At 43.9% G+C, this 19,576-nt stretch overlaps 1 protein-coding gene across 16 annotated transcripts in view; it reads left to right on the top strand.

The window, feature by feature from the left end:
• Mast4 (microtubule associated serine/threonine kinase family member 4) overlaps positions 1-19,576 on the top strand; it is a 598,008-nt gene that overhangs the window by 510,925 nt on the left and 67,507 nt on the right. For all 16 annotated transcript variants that reach the window (XM_087613921.1, XM_087613914.1, XM_087613906.1 and 13 more), the window contains 2 exon segments: positions 10,853-10,922; positions 16,678-16,756. In XM_087613921.1, the coding sequence (XP_087470047.1) occupies positions 10,853-10,922; positions 16,678-16,756 (149 nt within the window).

Here is a 19,576-nt window from a genome sequence, read left to right as displayed (position 1 = left end):
TTTTCCCACCCACTTTGTCATATCCATTGGTGGTGTTTTTGTTCAGTTCATGTTTGGACAGTCACATTGGTGAGAATTTATGGCTGTAATTTCTGACATTGCTACCAGATAAAGTCTCACAGCAAACCCCGTGATCTGCCTCTTACAGTCTTTCTGTCTCCACTTCCGCAATGCTCCCTGACTAGCTTTCATGGTACCAGAAGGCTTCAAAGGAGGGAAGCAATCAAAGTCCTCCCCAACTGTGGTGCCTATGAACCACACCAAAGACCAGCATGGCATGATAACCGTAAGAGTGAAGTCATGCCATGTACAACTTGGTGGTGACCAACAGCTCTCTAATCGGACTTAAGACCTGTTGCACAAGAGGAAAATGATGCCTGGTACTAGATATCAAACTAATCACTCAGTGTTAGTTAAGTCATGGTAATTGGAGGGGGATCTACATTCAGTATAACTTTTAACTCACAACATCTTCCTGGCACATGACATTATAGAATACCGGAAGGGCTCAACACTGATGGCCATTTGTTGAAACCAAGCTGGATGGACGATGGTATTAATTGTCCTAATACGTGTAACTGTTTTAATATCACAAGGCTAAAGTAATACGCCATGAAAAATGAGAAACATGAATGGGACACATTTTAAGTCAAGTGTTGCTCATGAATTGCTAGGTGCTGTTTATAATGAAAAATGGTTTGATTAAAGTCTACAGTTAATGAACATTTTCCTGCGTATGTTTTAAAAATATTTTAGGTCCCAACCCAGGAACATATGAATTACATAGAGTTTAACTCATATAGGGTGAACCATCTAAATCTAGTTTTAGAGCAGTGGTTTGCAACCTTCCTAACGTTGTGACTCTTTAATGTAAGTCCTCATGTTGTGGTGACCCCCAGCCATAAAATGATTTCAGTCCTACTTCATAACTGTAATCTTGCTAGTGTTATGAATCATAATGTAAATGTCTGATATGCAGGATATCTGATAGGTGGCCCACACGACAGGGTCGTTTTTTTTAACACCCTCACCCCAAGGGGGTTGAGAACTGCTGTTTTAGAGAAAGGGAGAAATTGATATGTGTGGGCATATGCAGAAGAGAATTGTGATCTCACACGTGAGGAGATATACCCCCTTCTCCATGCCTTTGCTTCCTGTGGCTTCAGTCAGCCACGATGAACTTTAAATATTAAATTTAAATGTAAACTTTAGATATCAAGAAATTTTAAATGGAAATCCCAGAGGTAAACCGTTGGTAACTTCTTCACTGGCCCTTGAAGGAGAAGAGGGTGAAAGGGCTGCTATTCTGCCATTATCCGGCCAGGACAGCAGAGTTCATCCTGTCCACTCCTCTCTTCCTAGTCATGTCCCTTGGCAGGTCGCTGTCTGAAGTATCACAGGGCATATAGTTAAGTGACTTGTCCTTTCCTGAATAATGGCCCCAGTTTGAGTAAGACAAAGAAAAGCTGAAAAGTGCTTCCTCTTAGTGGGAGGGTGAAAGTTCTGTGTTCAGTAAAGAAACGAGGGCAATATAAAAGCTGTCCACTACAGCAGATGTGGTGGTGTTTATGGTAGGCATCTTCTTGTTAACTGTGACAAATACCTGGGGGACGGAGAGTGGGGAAGTTTCATCTGGTCTCAAAGTTGTGGAGATTTCAGTCCATGGTCACTGGACCTCATCACTAAGGGCCTGTGGTAAGGGCAACATCTTGGCAGAATGGTGGCAGAAGTATATGTCAGAGGAAAGCTGCTCAATTCATGGTGGAGTGATAGGAGAGGGGAAGAGGAGAAGGAGGGGAAGAAATGGAGGGGGAGGGGAAGAGGGAGACTATGAATGAGAGGCGGGACCAGCAAGAACATACTCCCTTCTAAGTCTCACCTCAAATGTCCTGCTATTGCTGAATAGGCCCCATCTCTGAATAACCTTCATTAAACTATGAACTCATCAATGAATGAATCTACTGACTAGATCCAAGCCTTTGTGACCCAGTCATGTCTCAATAGTGCCACCAGTGTGGAACCAAGCCTTTTTGCTTTTTACACATGAATCTTTTTGAGGGATACTTCATGTCTCAACCGTGCCATTGGTAACTGTTCTCGTACCTGTCTTATAAATTAAACTATATTGTGAGGCATGTATGAATAGGAAAAAAAAATCACAGCATAATATAGCATTCGTTCTATTTGTGGTCTCAGAAACCCACTGGGAACTTGGTGTGCTTTGGTAGACAAGAACATTTCCCTATCTTATTAACCCAAGAGAGCCCCTATGGGCAGGTGGGACTGAAAGTGCCAAGATGGCAAATAGTATTTGTTTGTGTTGATGGGGAAGGCATTTCAGGTCCTACTGTCCTTTTGAGAATACTTAGCATTCGGGGTGGGGCGGTGAATATATAAAAGGGGCATTGAGTTAATATACCCAAGAGTGGGAAATAAAGTTTTAGAGTGAATTGGGCAAAGTAGCAGAAATCCAAATATGTCCTGGGGAAGAGCTGTAAAGGGTAAGGAGCCTGCAGCCATGATAAGCTAAGCTAAGATAAGCTTCTCTAACCCAGCCTCCTCCTGCAGTTGTCATGTTCAAGGGGAGCGGATCAAGGTCTGGGTCACGGCATCTTTAAGGCTCACCAGTTGACTTTAGTGTGCAGCCCTCAGTGAGAACCCTTCCTTCTCTGGTCTAAGGGGATGTCAAGGAAGCGTACATGCGAGAAGCACTGTCGGAGCGAGAGTGTCAGGTCCTGGGGATGTCCTTGATCTGTGTGGTTTCTCTGAACTGACACTAAGAATTCTGACCCATTAGACTCTCACCTCACTCCACGTAATTTTCTTATGAAGGAATAGGTTTAGCAGAAATCTCCAGCCCAAACAGTAATTATTTCAGAGAAAACCCCTTGCTTCTATCTTGCTGCGTTGATGAGATTCGTGCCCACTGGATTCCATAGGACCATTTAGAATGTGTTAAATAAGACCAGCTCAGCTCTAGTATTCATTCTTTAACTAAAGGGAGCTAAAAGAGAAAGGTTTATAATGAGCATCACCTTTACGGTATATTTAGGGAGCTATGTGAATGTTCGGCCTTTCATTAATGCGTCTGTTCAGACTCAAAATTACTTAGCGGTTGGAGCTAACAGTCTAAGAACCAATTTCCTGATAACATCCCCCCTCTTCTAGGATAAAAGGGAAGTTCTTTGTATCTAATTATGTTAAGGAATTGAAATCCCTTCCTGTCAGATAGAAAAAATAATAATAACATGTCCACACTGCTGTATTCTTTAACTCAGTCCTCCCCAGATTCAGGGACTAATTAGTTATCTGAGATTAATAGCACTAATCAAGTTCTGTGTAATTGGGAGGAAGTTAGGGATATCTGTTACTGTGACTGTGTTCTTGCCTCCCCTTTCTTCGACCTCACAAACACAGCTCAGGAACTTTAAACAAAGGGTGAAAATAATCTCTTCTCTATTGCTGAGTTACTGTAGACGGGGAGAAAACATACAGCCCCCAGATCAACTTTCTTCACCACTCTTACCGTTTACCAGACTTTACCTGGGATCACCTTGAGATGTGACATCAATTCAGAGTAATAAGGAAGGGTCAATGGGAAGCTAAAACATTCTCAAGAACCCATTACAGCATCTCTCCAAGGGATTCGTGTCATTGCCACCGCATTTCAAACACAGGACACAAATTCCAGAGGAATGGCTTCATGAAGCGTAGACAGTAGACATCTGTGAGTCTCATGACACGGGGTTGACCTCTTACTGGGCCTCTCCTCCACTCCCTACATGTCCTCCACCCTATAACCTCATCACTCACTCCTAATCACATTATGTATGTGAGAATCATAGGTGTGTTGTCAAACGATAAGTTTACTTCAACTTTCCATCTTTGAGAGATTCCTTTTTAAGATTTATTTATTTATTATATATAATCACACCGTAGCTGTCTCCAGATGCACCAGAAGAGGGCATCGGATCTCATTACAGTTGGTTGTGAGCCACCATGAGGTTGCTGGGATTTGAACTCAGGACCTCTGGAAGAGCAGTGCCATCTCTCCAGTCTGAGAGATTTCTGTTTAAGTAATTTTGATGCATTCAAAGGCTTTGGTTTAGGTAAATGTTTTCTTCAAATGACTAAAGGTCCAGAATGGATTTTGCAAGGTAATCTGAAGTGGGCAGAACACATATCTGCTTCCGTCAGTAGGTTAGTGGCCACAGCGTCTTGTTCATTTGCTATCTGTTCTCACAGGGAACTCAGTGCACTAAACAGTAAGAAGTTTAGACGAATTGAATTTGAAAACTAATACAACGTGTTAAGTCTGCTGTATAACAGGAGCCAAGTTAGGTACACATCTTGTGTGCATCTGTGTATTTACCTGGAGTGGTGGTCCTCAACCTTCTGAATGCTGTGACCCCCTGTTGGAGTGACCCCAATGATAAATTTATTGTTGTTGCTGCTTCATAGCTAGTTTTTGCCACCGTTCTGAATTATAATGTAAATATTTTTAGAGATAGAGGTTTACCAGAGGGGACAGGACCCCGCAGGTTGAGAACCTTAGATCCAGAGCTCATTGGCATTTAGGACTGTGATTGTGTGAGAGGGAAACAGGAACAGAACATAATATGTGAATCACTGTACTCCCTTCAGGAGATAGGACAGTTACAATTATTACCTGAATTTTCATCTTTACTCCATGAGAGTGTCTCCTCTGCGTACCTACCTTTTCTGTCAACTGGTTTAGATGTCTGCAAACAAGTCCACGAAACTAAGTCACTAGGCATTACGTAACCCGAGGTAGAAAAGAAGTTATTCTTTCAAGTATAGTAAGAAAACACTAACCAAGTTATTAAACGTTTATGTGACACTAATACTGTTTGTTACCTTTGAGAATAGTGGCGCATGCGTATGAAGTGCATTTAGATGCTATCTAAAGTGTTGTCTCCGTAAGTCAGACATCTTGAAGCTAATCTGGGTATCCAAGCTTTGCTCCTAGTTCTGCTGCTTCCAAACCATGCCTTTCCTCACTCTTCCCCCATACCAGCTAATACCAGTGCCTGCCCATTTGCCTGGAATCTAAAGCTTTTATTTTTTTTAACTTAAAAATTATTGATTATGTTAAGTATTTTTATCGAAGAAAGGGTTTCAGATATTATATTTTTATCTTGTTTTCCCCTCACATAATTTCTCCCAGATCTACCCCACCACTCTTATCTGCCAAACTGTGTGTTCTCCCTCTCTCTGAAAAAAAAACAAAAAAACAAAAAAAACCCACACACAAAACACTCAGAAAAAATGAAAATAAAAAAAAAGAGACCAAAAATCAATGCCCAAATAAAACAAAATGAGACAAAAAGATATACAAAGATGCCGTGAGTTCAGGCACGAGGCCTGCCCTGAAGTGTGGTTATACCCACTGAGACCTCACTGAGGAAATCCAATGCTTTTCTTTGCCAGTAAGTATTGGTTACAGATAGCGTCTTGCTTAAGAGTGGGACTTGAGCGTTACTTCCCCTCCCAGTGCTGGGACCCTATCTGGCTTGAACCTGTGTGTCAGCCTCTTGCATGCTGCCACACTCTCTTTGCATTTGTATGTGCGTCCGTTCTGCTGTACCTGGAAGAACTGTTTCCTTGGAGTCTCCGGTCACGTCTGGCTTTTATAATCATCCCTGCTTCTTTTCCACAGAGATCCCTGAGGCTGAGGGCAGGGTCTTAACGGAGACATCCCTTTTAAGGATGGGCGGTCCAAAGTCTGTTGCTCTCTGCATGTAGTCTCTGTGCTAGATCCCATCTACTGCAAGGAGGGCCTTCTCTGGTGATAATGTCTGAGGTACTGATTGTCTGTCAGATGTATGATCAGCTATTCTTGATTGCTTGTTTTCCAACTTTATCCTGTGGCTATTTCAACAAACCACATTGGTTTTCCAGCCAGTACCTCCCTAAGATCTGCGGTTGCTGGATCCAAACTATTGTACTTCCCTTGTCTGACAGATTTCCCTGCTCTTGCCTTAGCCTGCTTGCCGTCCGCTGGTCACAGAAGAGCTAGAAACATCTTCTGTCCCTCCCTTCTATGAAATAGAGGATTAATAACCGTTTCTTGGGGCTGGGGATTTAGCTCAGTGGTAGAGCGCTTGCCTAGGAAGCGCAAGGCCCTGGGTTCGGTCCCCAGCTCCGAAAAAAAGAACCAAAAAAAAAAAAATTTGGAAAAAAAAAAAAAAACCATTTCTTGCCTGACTTAGTCAGGCAGTGGGCAGTAGCTCTGGGTATGCTAGGCTTAGGCAGAGAAATCCCTCGTTATAAGAAAACCTTAATGCATTGTGAATCATCTGTGCTTGCCTTGACCACCCCAGGATGTTGGTGTCCTTTAGTCACCGACCCACAGTGAGCACAGTATACCATTGTCAGCCAATCAGATAGTCCTTGGTCATTTATGGACTAAACAGCTGCCCAGGTTTAATTAATATTCCAAATTATATCTGGGCAGAAGCCAGTTTCTGAGACAGGTGTCTAAGTAACAGGAAGATCTCTGACTTTCCTTCACACGTCACCTGTTACCGTCCAGGTCAAGTTTGCTGGTCACTTGAACTATGGTCTCACATGACTTATTCAGTTGGAGGTTGCTAGGTAAATGTTGCAAGTGCCCACTTTATGCAGCCACTCATCCTGCAAGGAGAGCCTAGATCTGGCGCTGTGCAGTCTGGACTTAAGGTTGTGAAGCAGTGGCCATGTGTTGCTGAGAATCGGTGAAGCCTTCAGAAAAACACCACACCGGTTGTTATGGCGCAAGATGTTACAACTCATTTAAAGGGATCATCAAGTAATGAGAATGAGGATTCAGACGGGGGAGGGCTACTCTTTGATCCACCAGGAGTTTCAAATGGCAGTGGTCATTAATTCTTGGATTCCCTCTGTCCTTAAAGAAAACCAAGGCATCGGAAACTGTCATTTTGTGAACAGATAGCTATTAAAAGCACATTAATAATCTATAGTGGGAAAAGCATATGCCTTTTAAAAAGATTTGCAGCTTGCTTCTCTGTGGTGAAGACACAGGGCTTCTCCATCCTAATTACAAAGCAATCAAACAATTTAATTAATCTGGAAATCACTTTCTTCACAATAACTGCCTCCAAAATGAGGCACCCTGTGTAGTGCCGCTAGGTAAAGCCCGGCTCCAATCCGCGGCTTTCGTCTCAGCCATGCCTCTGCCTTGTGGGGATCGTGGTGTTAATTACCTACCCAAGGCCTGACCACTGCCGAGGCTTCCTGTTATCAGGTCAGAGCGTCGGCAGCGATGCGATGCTGGCAGTCCATAAAGCGTCCAAGCTCTCGAGCATCCGAGAGCCAGCAAATCCCAGGAGCAGCAGGATGGGAGTTACAAGTGAGTGCCGCACATATGGGCAGAGAATTAACTGGCACCAGTTTCTATTCAAGAGTCTCCCAGGTATCGCTTTGCAGATGGGTGGATGAATTCAGAGAGCGGCGAGCAAGGAGTGAAGGTCATGTGTAGGACTCCAGTTTCAATCCGTCTTGCTCTCCCTTCTCAGGAAGCGTCATCCATGCGCTCAACCGAGAGGACTTCATAGAGCGTAAACGGCATGAACCCAGCTACCCTAAAGTCAGAGCAGTTAGGACGCTGTATAACACAGTGGTGTTGCTAAAACTCAGGAGACTGGAAAGTAGTATATTTTTTGTTTAAAATAAAAATAAAACCCTACCGTAATTGACCTCTCTAACTCTGATGTGCTAATCTTACCCTTTCTCTCCAAGGAAAATTGACTTTTGTTCAGTGAATAGCATATATGTCTATGCAATGCACATTTGCCCTTTCCTGTGTTAGGACCAGATCACCACCTACCCCTCAGGATTCTGTCAGTGGGCCGTTCTGCCATGTTGTCTCTCCAATCTACCCATGGTGCCGACACCAGGCACGCTCTGTGTTCTCTCTTTTCCATGGCTTGGTTCTAATGTGTCACCCATCACTCTTGATTTGCTATAGAAGTTCCATCTCTCACCCTTGCGTGCACTGGTCCATCTCCGTCTCCTTTGGTGCACCCAAGCATCTGTAGAGCCCCCCACTACCTGGTACCAGTGAAGGTAGTTCATGGGTCATTGGCTGTACCACTCTGAATTTGCTGTAGGCAGAGAGCTTATCCCTGAGACCGCTTTAATGTTTACAGCGTGTCCGACTCAGTTGTTACTGATTTCCCGAAGTCCCCATCCACCATCTTGAAGCTCGCTGAGCTCGCCTGCCATCGAGTCCCTGTCCTTCTGATATCTTACGATGCTCTAGAACTTTAGCAATAATATGGTAATAACAACAACACACAGCACCATCCCAATTCTTTCCACACGCCCCCTCCATTTTTTTTCCCAGCAAACCTTGTCAGTGCTGTCAAAACATGAATAGGATGTATGTATAGCCATAATCCCAAAACATTACACCACTTACGGCGTTACTGTCATCATAGTTCGTTGAAGTTCGCTCTGTGATGTTTTTGTTAACGTCCACACATTGACAAAAATGTTCAATAACGTTTCTCAGAACAGTCTAGTTCTTAACACACAGCTTTGTGAATTCTATATACATTTCAGCTCACCTTTTCATCCTACATTTAAAAAAAAAATAGATCTGCCGAGTTGTTAAGATACGCAGATGGCCCTATAGACTTGAGGCTGAAGAGAAAAGAGTCTAGGGTTTGGTTTTATGGCAGAAAGAGACCAAATAAGGAGGGGGAAATGAAGTTTCAATCATACCTAGGAAGGCAGCCCAGGGTGTGAAGCTAAGTCCAGGGATGGTTAATGGAAGCTTTGGCAATCAATGGCAGCTTTGATTTCTTTGAGGGGCAGAGTTAAATCTTCTCTGCCTGTCTCTGTCTGTCTCTCTGTCTGTCCTCAAGCTTGAAGACCATCACGTGCTATAAAACGTTTTATAAAATGGCACTGGCTTCCTAGGGGCCACCATTTTATGTTCGTCCCTCGGATCTCCTTTCCCCCCAGTTTTGGTATTTAAGGAGTTCTTTGTTTCCACTCACCTCATGAACCCTCAGCTTTAGTGTTCTCCACACAGAGAAGACAGGCTAGGGTTCGGGCCAGATTCCCTTGGTGTTATTTTATTCTTGTGAATGAGGCAGAAAGGATTGTTGTCAGAATGTCTTTGCTTCAAGTAAGCCACTGCTTGTGTTACAACTAATAACTTACTGGTGGTTTATTCTCCATGGTATCCGAACAACGTGAATATATTCTCAAACTTAAAAAAACGACAACAACCCAACCTCTGTACAATGATTCCAGCCATTAGATTGTCCCCCTTAGGAAGCAAGGGCTTTTAGCCACCTTGAAATTATTGAGCTCTTTTCCAGAATGCAGAGGGTGACACACAAGCTAAATTAGGAGTGGGAGAATGAATGCTGTTGAGAGAAATCAAAATAAGTTAATTTGCCGTGTAGATAAACAGACAGAATGAACCCTGGATTACTGGACGGCAAAAGCAAAATCCATTCCTCTAGGGCCCCCCCCCCCCCCCCCCCGGAACAGCAGATGCAAAGACATGATAAATTTCACTGTGGCACGGGGACCGCTCCTTGCCTGGCTCTCTATAAAGAAACGGCTTCTCAGCACTTCCCTGTTGAATGGCTTTGATTGTGCTGTCATAAAGTTAATAGCATCTGTTGAAGACAACACTGTAAAATTTGCAACCTTAAGTTAATTGAAAAATTTCAGTGGAGATGTAGCCAGTGTAAGAAGTCCTCGAGGTAACACTAAACATACCCTCCTTTAGGTATTAGGCTGTTCTTTTTTAGCACACTAATAACAAATTGTTTACCTGCACAGCAGGGCAGGACTCGAAGCTGGAAGCTGGCTATGGTGGTCACCCTCACTGAAAAGCCAGCCATGCGGCAGTGGCCTCACTATTGGGAATGAAAGGCATCTCCCCGATCTATCTCTCCACTTTTCAAGAAACTTATAGAGCTACTTGGCAGCCTTGTCTCACCTCCTTCCTGAAGCCAGCTCCATTCCCAAGTGGTCCTCAGACAGTGCTGTGCATCTCATTAAACATGCAGGAGAAGCAGCGCGGTGTGGAGTGTCCTGAACTCGCCCTCACCAGCTGTCTGCCAAGCATTGTCAATGATCAGCAGCAGGTTGAGCAGGCTAATGGAGAAAGTAACAAGCCCCGAGGGAGCTGCCCTCCTTCCTGTGTGCAATCAGTGCTCCTTCTCTGCCTGTGGAGGGCTTGAGATGCAAGTGCTGCCATCTTCCTGTGGCCTTGGCTTTTAGAGTCTGCCTGGCCAGTCACATTCCAGCAGCTTAGGCCTGGCTGCAGACAGTCTTGGTGAGGGGGTAATCCTGCCATGTTCTTCCAGCAATGCTAAGATAGCGCCTGAGACGCTTTAGAAATAGGTCCAGATAGCTGGATTCTCCTTCTTCTTTTATGACTAATTTTGATACAACTCTCTTAAATGTATACCTCAGAGCCTTCCCCCGCCTTCCCCCATACGGAGGCTGCGTGCTACAAAGTAAAAAGCACCTCCAACGAAAGCATGAGCTCACCTCCTACCTGAATGCCAGCTTCTGAAGACGTAGTACAAAACATGTTTGTATTACTCCACAGACCAAAAGGCTTACTTGGGTCATAGTGCGGAATATATGTATTCCTGTGTTTGGCCCACTTGGAAATCCGTGCTGGAACTCACCCCCACCGCTTCCCAGATCCCTGCTCGAGGCAAAAGCTAAAACATTATTAAAGGAAATGCTATTTTGTAGAACTGTAAAGAAACTGATTACTGGAAAGAAGATTCTGGATATGGATAATGGTACAAAAACAAAATTAGGTTGTTCATTTCTCTTTCTCTCTCCACAGGAAATAGCCCTCAAGACAGTCCAAGGAATTTCTCCCCCAGTGCCTCAGCCCATTTCTCATTTGCGAGGAGGTAAGGACTGCGTTTGAGTGGGGCATTAAAGTGGTCCCTCAGGATGTCTCTGTGCTCCCCGCCCCCCATCCTCCTCCCACCTTCTCTTTCAGGGCTCTGTCTTGTGAGAGCCCTTTCATTAGCCCATAAAGCCTTCTGCAACCAAAGGACCCTGTTACATAGAACACACTGGTTTTAACCATTTTCATTGATGACTTCTGCCTTGTCTTAGAGTTGGAAGGTCCTCCTGGTCCTCTGCTAAATGTGCTCCCCCACCCCCCACCCCCCACCCCCCAGTGAAGGCAGGGAGGTCCTTCTCTCTGTGTTTTCTCTCATCTTTAGAGCATGCACAATTCAGCCTGAACAGATTTTGACTGATTTTTCTTTTTTTGCGGTGTTGTTATGCAGACTCTATTTATCTGTGTCCTGGTACAAGCTTTTGCTATTACCTCATGTTGTCCTTTTTGTAAAAATGAGACTCTGGGTTACAAGGTATGAAATTGGGAGCAATTGAATGTCAGATCTGAGATGATCAAGGGCTCTGGTGTTTTTTTTCCAGACAGGGTTTCTCTGTGTAGACCCGGCTGTCCTGGAACTCACTCCATAGTAGAGCAGGCTGGCCTCGAACTCAGAGAGCCGCCTGCCTCTGCCTCTACATGCCGGGAGTAAAGGCGTGCACCAATATATCTGGAGTTCTTTTCTGTTAATAGTGTACTTGGAATTAGGCAGCAGAGGCCTGGGAACTATGCCTCTGCTCCCGGGGAACTAAGTTAAGAGGAAGTGTCCTTACTTAACACCCAAGATTTCCCAGGCTGGTCCCCCTGCTGTAGTCTCAGCCCTTTCTTCTGGATACTGAATCAGTCTATGTTTTTCTCAGTCAAACATCCTTACCCCTCTCACATATGTGTCCTGCTCCCTCCACCCAGGAAAGACAGAATGCAAAATGCCCCTTCAGGTCTCCAAATTTTCAGAATAAATTTAGTTTATGGTCTGGATGTCCCATTTCTTTGTAGGAATCTCTCACAGACTTAATTATACCCTAAAGTGAATTCAGATCGCATTTCCTAAACCACATAGATAGGTTTCAGAAAACACGCCTTTGCTCCTCTACACATCACTAATGAGCACGCTTGTCAGCGTGTGATACATTTTATTTTCTGAAATCCTAGGAAAAGGACTTTCAGAGGTCTGCATTGTAATTAAGATTCCAGCAGCATTTTCGGAACCCTGTATGATTAAGAGTCCACTGTATGCCCCAATCCGAGAAGAATGTTTGTTCTTTCATGACCACACTTATTTCTCATCATGTGCTCAGGGCCTCTCTGAATCCCATGTGGGGTGAGTTACAAGAACGATTAAGATAGCATCTCACAGAGCTTGCGAACACCTACACCCCGGATCTTCTCTGAGATACTTTTTTTTTTTTTAAATTAAGATTTTCGTTTAACTATTGTACTACAAAAGAAATACAAAAGCTAACAGGCCCTAGAAAGCGTGTCTGCCCAGTGACTGCTGATTCTTGCAGTTCACTCTTCCAAATGGGGAGGAAAAACTTTGAAAGTTGATAAACAAAGCATTCCCTGCCATCTAAAATGGAGGGTGGATGCATTCAGTTACCCCCACCCAGTGATAAGTAAGTGCTAATCTCATTGCGGTGTGTATTAAAACATGACAGAAGTCACAGTCCATAATCCCGCAAGACTTGTAAAAATGAAGAGTATCTAATAATTAAGTGGAGGACAGATGAATCTGGCTTCTGCGCTGTGTGGGGGAAAAAAAAGCACAACCTTCCAAGCATGTTAATTTTTGACAAGTAAACCATAAACCGTGACAGGGGATTATCACTGGAGACCTCTAGTTCATGTTGCATGGAGTACCAGCTGGGACTCCTTCCACACTCTTCAAAAACCATTAATTTTGATTAGAACATGAGTGATTTCTGGTAAACTTCTCTTCAGGTAAATAGCACCTCGGGTTCATTGCCAGCACTTTCTCCCTAACATCCGCCAACACCTTCCATTTTAGAGATGGCCTTCACTCCGGAAACACAGACCTTTCACCTGGTGTCTCCACTGCCTCCTGTTGGCTGTGTGTCACTGAGCCTTTAAGAAGTAATTTGAGGTTCTTAACGTTTCGTTATTTTGCAACGTAGCCCAATCATTCTGGGGTGAAGACACAAAGGTTAGGTTATTAATCTTCTCTGGCCTTCTTTGTCCAATCCTCTCCCTGTTACACCCCTGGTAACACGGTATTAGTCCAGTTACAGACTGTAAAGTATGGTGACACACACCGTATTGTAAAATACAGATCTAAGGGTAAACCTACCGGGGTAGTCTTTAACCTACTGACTTCACTAAAGGAAAAAAAAATAACCATCACATTACTGCAAGGAAACACTTCCCATTGGTATTTGTTAGCACACTCGAACCCTAATCTGAAAATCCAAGATGCAAACTAGCCCCAAATTCGAAACCCTCATACTTACATTGTATTGTCTGTTTCTCTCTCTGCATGTGTACACATGCATGTGTGTTTGCACAGGTGATCACCAGTGTGCCTCAGGATGTGTGGCTTTTAGGGATCATACCTAGGTGTTCAGGTTTACATGGCAAGTACTCTGATTTATGAGCCGGCTCAGGGGTCCCCAGCCGTACTGAAACTTACTGAGAACTGGTGAAATGGTCTGAGCGTTTGGGATGCCTCAGTTTCAAATTTAAGATTAAGGGTGTTTAGTAGGTTGGGAAATATCTTTTAAAGACAAATCAAACATTCTAAATCAAAATTCTCTGGTGCAGAGAATTTTGGGTAAAAGATACTCAGCCCACACAATCTCAAGCCTGCAGAGTTGTGGGTCACTTAACATTTTTATGTGATGGTAAGATGGAGGCGATGACGTCATCACCTCTGCCAGAAGCTGGGGCCTTGAGACGTTAGAAATTGCTCTTGCTTTCACTGGTAACCTAGTGTTCTTTAATGCCATCAACCTCTCCTGGTTGCCTAGTTGTTTTTTGACTGGATAAATCTCGGAACACATTTCCATAAGCAAATTTCTAGGAAAGTTTGCCCTTCTGACTTTTTAAGTCTTCAGTCCCTTGGATACCAGTGACTAGGGGTAACCTCCTGTTAGTCTTATAATTCTTTCTGGAGTAGATTTTACTTGGTGATTGGTATAGTTGAATTTGACCCAACAGTGTATAGTCTATATATCGCCTGTACTTAACAAATACACTGTAATTACTAAACACATTTACCTGCTTTCTCTTCGTGCAATTAAAATCATCAGGCTGGAATCAGAACATTCACCCTTTATTGAGTACTACACAAATCCAAATGTTTTGTGGGTTGGCCCCACCAACCCCCAATCCCTTTGTGGCCTACATTCTCAGCAGCTGTTTTCCTCTCCTCTTTGATTTGATGTAACATTGAAATTTCCACCCACAAAGAACAGATTCTCCTCAGAAGAGCCTTGTTGCTTTGGAAAGATGAGGACATTGTCTTTGGACATTGCTTTATTGGTAGCTACTAAACAGAAAAGACAGCATTGTTAGTCGGATCCAAATTGTGCCTGTGTGATGGCTTATTTGGAAAGGGGGCACTTTCTCCGCTCAGTACTGCATATAGCATATAGAGTGACTTTCTGATGTGCGGTTGTCATGGCAATGAGATGCAATGGTCCTTTTGCTCCATTTGAGTAAACAGACGTGGGCAACTTAGGGAACTTTATGAGACATGAATTATTCCTGGTTGATGGCTGTACCAAGAACCAAGCACATTCTTGTTTAAACACCTTTCCAGTTGTGTGTTTTCTGGACTGAGCAAATGTAATTTATGCTTCAGAACTAATAAGAACCTGTCTCCCCTTGGAATTGCTCGTCCATCTGAAATATGTCCATGGATACCTGAGGGAAAAGAGAGTTAATGAATCACAAAACAAAATCATGGTGGAGAAGTGTGTCCCTCTCGTTTCCAGAGTCTAGTTTCTGATAATTGCTATTAAATGGACCGGACAGTTCTTTTAAAAAAATCATATCCCTTTCTTTGCAAAATTAAAAGTGGTTAAAATATAAAATTCAGGAATTCGTTTTAAATATTTTAATAGGTAGCTAAATATAAGATCTGCCTGTGTCCATTTAACAGGTGGGTGTACCTTTTATGTGCATGCTGTAATTATTTTCCTCAGAAATGTCAACATTTTCATCTCTATAAAAATGTTCTTAAACAAATACGTGATTTAATCAGTCCTATTACTTTTCCCTGGTATGCTTACAAACATCTCATTTTGCTTCTTCTTCTTCTTCCTCTTCTCTTTTTTAAATACTTGATTTTCAATTGTACTCCAATCATGGCCACAGAAATGACAGGTAAATTTCCCTAAAATCTTAGCATTGTGGTCACTCTGTGATGTGTCTCCTTGGCCTCCATCTTGTTTCTGTGGACCCTTTGCGCTTATTGGAGGTGACACCACCGTCACCTAGAAGACCTGCCTTTGACTGTCAGGCCACAGTGGCAGTTTCCCATATGAGCATCAAATTGTGGTTTCTCAAACTCAAGTGCGATGCTGTCAAATTCCCTGACTTCAGCTTTCTGTGAATGTGTCTGTGTTAGACTTTCCACACTGTTGTCTCTCCCTTGGTAAATGAACAAAATTGTGAATTACAGAATGTCTCCCCATGATCCTGTCTCTAAGAATGTAGTGCTGCTTTTAAATAACATTTTTTCCTGTTTCGCCCCTTGGAAACTTTCCCTGTCTTTGTTTTCCCTGACAGTTTGTCATACATACATACATACATACATACATACATACATACATACATGATCTTAATTTAAATTTCGATAAGGCTCTAGAATAACAGAGATCCCTGAAAATTTGCTCTGAGGCAGCCCCTTGCCCTACCAGTAACATTGCTACTAATAACTACTGTGTCAGTTCACGTTAGACCCCTGTACTGGCCCTGACTTAACCCACAGTCCAGCTCCATTTAGTCACCATTCATGGACAAAAGCCATTCTTTTTAAGGACCCTGGCTGCTTAGACTCTGAGACTGGAGCAGGCGACTTCACTCTCTGTGTTTGTTTCCATTATGAGTAGAGAAGTTTTCCTCCAGCCTTTAGGTTGACCGGACCGAGACTCTGCAGGTGACCTTTGCGCCAACACTGTATGAAGCCAGGTCTTGTCAGAAAGCAGTAACTCTCTGAAGCCTGAGCTTCAAGCTTTCTGACCAGAAAGTTATTTGCCACTTCAGAGTGTGACATAACCAGGAGCTGCTGCACTCCCGCCACCTCTGCTTACAATAAGGAAAACTACACGCTTAGAAATATGAGGTGGAGAGCCCTGTTGAAGGCCCTGAGCCCGCCCCAGGGTCTCACACCCTGATGGAGTCCGGGTCCATGTTGAGATCATTGGCCAGCTGTCGGCGTCCGCACAGAACATGTTTCCTCTCCCCTTTTTTGCTTGCACCGCTTTGAATCTGCTGAGTCTGACCGTTGTAATTATCCCCGGTATTCATTTTGTCAAAGTGTATTAGTGAGAGATCAATACTATGGATCAACCCATTCACTTTCTACTTGTTTGGGCGTATTGATTCCTATTAAATAAAAGGCAATCTGCTGTATAATGTTTGTTTACCCGAACCCCGGCCAAGCGTTCCCACATCCTCATAGACTGTGTTTATGTCGTTTGTTTGATTAAAGATACCCTCATTCCCTGGGGCTTCTCTGGGGTTCCCTGGTATCAGCACTTCCACAGTTGACCTAACCAAGCTCCCTTTGTCCGCAGAACGGATGGGCGCCGCTGGTCTCTGGCTTCTCTCCCCTCCTCAGGCTATGGGACAAACACACCGAGCTCTACCGTCTCTGTAAGTGCTTGATTTTTCTTCTTCTCACCTCAAAACCACAGAACTAACCCAGACTTGGGGTTTTTCTCCGGGTGTTTCCTGGTGGGAAGGAAAAGGCAAATTTCACATGCCTATCTCGACGTATAAGGTTATGTGTCAAACGGCAGCCTAGCAAACGTAAAACGGGAGCACTGTTTCTGGAAGCTTCCAGACTACAGGGCATAAAAAAAGTGTAAGGCCCAGGATGACAAGTTTGGAGGATGAGAGCCTTCATTTTAATACCATTTGGTGTAGAAAATAACACAGTCTGGGTTCAGTGTTGGCGTTCTAGATCAGATGTGTGAGAGCTGAAGACACCATTAAACTTCGATGGACTCGCTCTTCTCTTGTCTGTGGCTGAGATGGAAGCTTGTTTTGTTTTCTCTTTTCTCAATGGATACCCCACACAAACACACACACACTCAGGCACACATACACACACACACACACACACACACACACCCAACACACACACACACACACAAACACACACACACTCAGGCACATATACACACACTCAGGCACACACACACACACTCAGGCACACACACACATACCCACCACACACACATACACACTCAGGCACACACACACCACTCAGGCACACACACACATACATACTCAGACACACACACACACTCAGGCACACACACAGACATACCCACCACACACACACACACACACACACACACACAAAGCCATAAATTTATCTCTACCCTAACAACTTAAACAACAAAAACGGAACTTAGTCTATGGAAGGGGATAGCAAAATATGAGATTCTTGCCCCAAATACTAACATGTCAACCCCAGGCCTAGCAGTTACTGCCTACTGTTCAGTAGATTAGATCCAGGCATGCCTGGTTTAAGGTGGAGGAGTTTCTGTAACCACAGGGCTCTGAGAGCCAGGTGGTAGTTTAGAAAGGCCCAGGAGGTCACCCAGTATTCAGTGAATGCCTAATGAGGTGGTCTGGATGCGCTGTATCCAGCAGCCCAAACTGTGGACCTGCGACCACGACCACAGAGCCTTTTCTGAATCAGTCCCCTCCTCATTTTGTCAAAAGCCACAGTTTACTGTTTAGGACTGTCCACCCCAATCAGCGGCTAAGTGAGCAGCCACTGACTAACGTTCAAACTGATAAGAAAACTAAAACTTGTTAGCTGAACTAACTAGCACCCCTCCTCCTTAGGTTTGTGTTTCCAGAAGCTTGAGTGGAATGTGGCTTTTCTGGGCCACCTCTAAAGCCAAATTGTTAACATCTGTTGGGTTTGCGTTGCCTCTTCTTAGAGGAGTGCATGGGGAAAGGTCCTTTATTTTCCTGCCTCTTTTCCCATTTGCTGTGCTGGGGAGTTTGCTGTCCCTTTGGATCTCCTCCCCCGCCCCCCGCACACCCCTAGCATCCTGGGTGTTATCAGTGGATAAGATTGCTACTGAGTACCACTGAGATTTGACTTGATTATTACGGCAGCTGCCGACACTGGCGGCGATTTCAGATGTGAAAATGGAGGGCTGTACATTTTCAAAACGTGTGATGAAGGGGATCCCACACAGAGCCATTGAAAATGTTTTAAGTGCTGCCGCTCCCTGGACCCTAGGGTCCCCTTAATTAAAACCAAGCCACAAGTAAACAGTCCTGGTTTCTTTGCTCTGTGACGTCCTTACCCATACTCCTCCCCAGACTAAAAGCTCAAACCCATGGCTTTTGGCTGCGAAGCCCTTTCTTTTCCTGTCAAGCGTCTCACCCTCCTTCAGCGTTAATGACAGTTCAGGTGACAAATCTCTCCTCTTCATGGAAAAACAGGAAGAGTACAAGATGCACCGTCATTTTCTTATAATCACACATCATTTTCTTAAAGCGAATGTATGAAGGGTGAGTGTGTTGAGCCCAGACCATTGGGTCCACATCACTTTTTAGAGTGTGTTTCTGTAATTGTAGAGCAAGCACTAGTCTATCTCCTGGAGTGGGTGGGCTTGTTGCATGCTGGTGACATATTCTGTGGCACCGCTGCTGTTCTTACCCTCATTTTTTTTAGGTCTGAAACCTAAAGCACAGAAAATTATTTCAGGGGCTGTTTATCCGTTTCTTTCTTTATCCACGCGAATACTGCGAGAGGTCCAGACCCTAACGCCGTGGCTCTGTCTAGGCCATGTGACGGGCATTCCTTTAGCTTTGTGAGGGATTTACCTGAAGGCTAGTGTCGGTAAAGCTTCATGTGTCTAAAACAAGAAACTGGAGGCCATTTTTCGACACACCTATGCACACGCTCACACACATGCTCACACATATGCACACACACATGGCATTTCTAATAGCCTTTCTCTCTTACACATTTATGTATTCATCGTGGTGGTAGGCAGGTATAAGTCTCAAATCCTCATTTCTTCCCTCAAAACGAAATTTTAGTTTCCACAATTTCTGTTTTTGCCAAAAGCAAAAGTGGGTCTGGACTGTGAACGCTGTTGCAGGATTGGCTGGCTTGGTTTTTTTCTTCGCTCCTTTATGGAATGGACAAGGGAAAGGTCCAAGGCTCCTGTCTAGGTTTCTGTCCGCGCTCTTCAAGTATGAGCCACAGTTGTGTCAGCTGGCGACTCGGAGTTTGTGCTCCCCTATTTCTAGTCTGAATCACCCTTAGAAGCTCACTAACTACTAGTCCTTTAGCCAACCAAAACTGTACTTTTTAAAAAGAAAAAAGAAAAATATAGGTTATATACAGAAAAAAAAAAGCAAAGCAAAACTAGAAACGTTTTTGAAACACAATTTGAAAGTTCACAGATACTTATGTTGCCAGCTGAACTTCAGACC

The sequence above is a fragment of the Rattus norvegicus genome, chromosome 2 (assembly GCF_021556685.1).
Source record: "Rattus norvegicus strain SHRSP/BbbUtx chromosome 2, alternate assembly SHRSP_T2T, whole genome shotgun sequence".
Taxonomy (NCBI): Eukaryota; Metazoa; Chordata; class Mammalia; order Rodentia; family Muridae; genus Rattus; species Rattus norvegicus.
The sequence above is the reverse complement of the archived record's forward strand: the minus strand, read 5'-3'. Positions and strand labels throughout refer to the sequence as shown.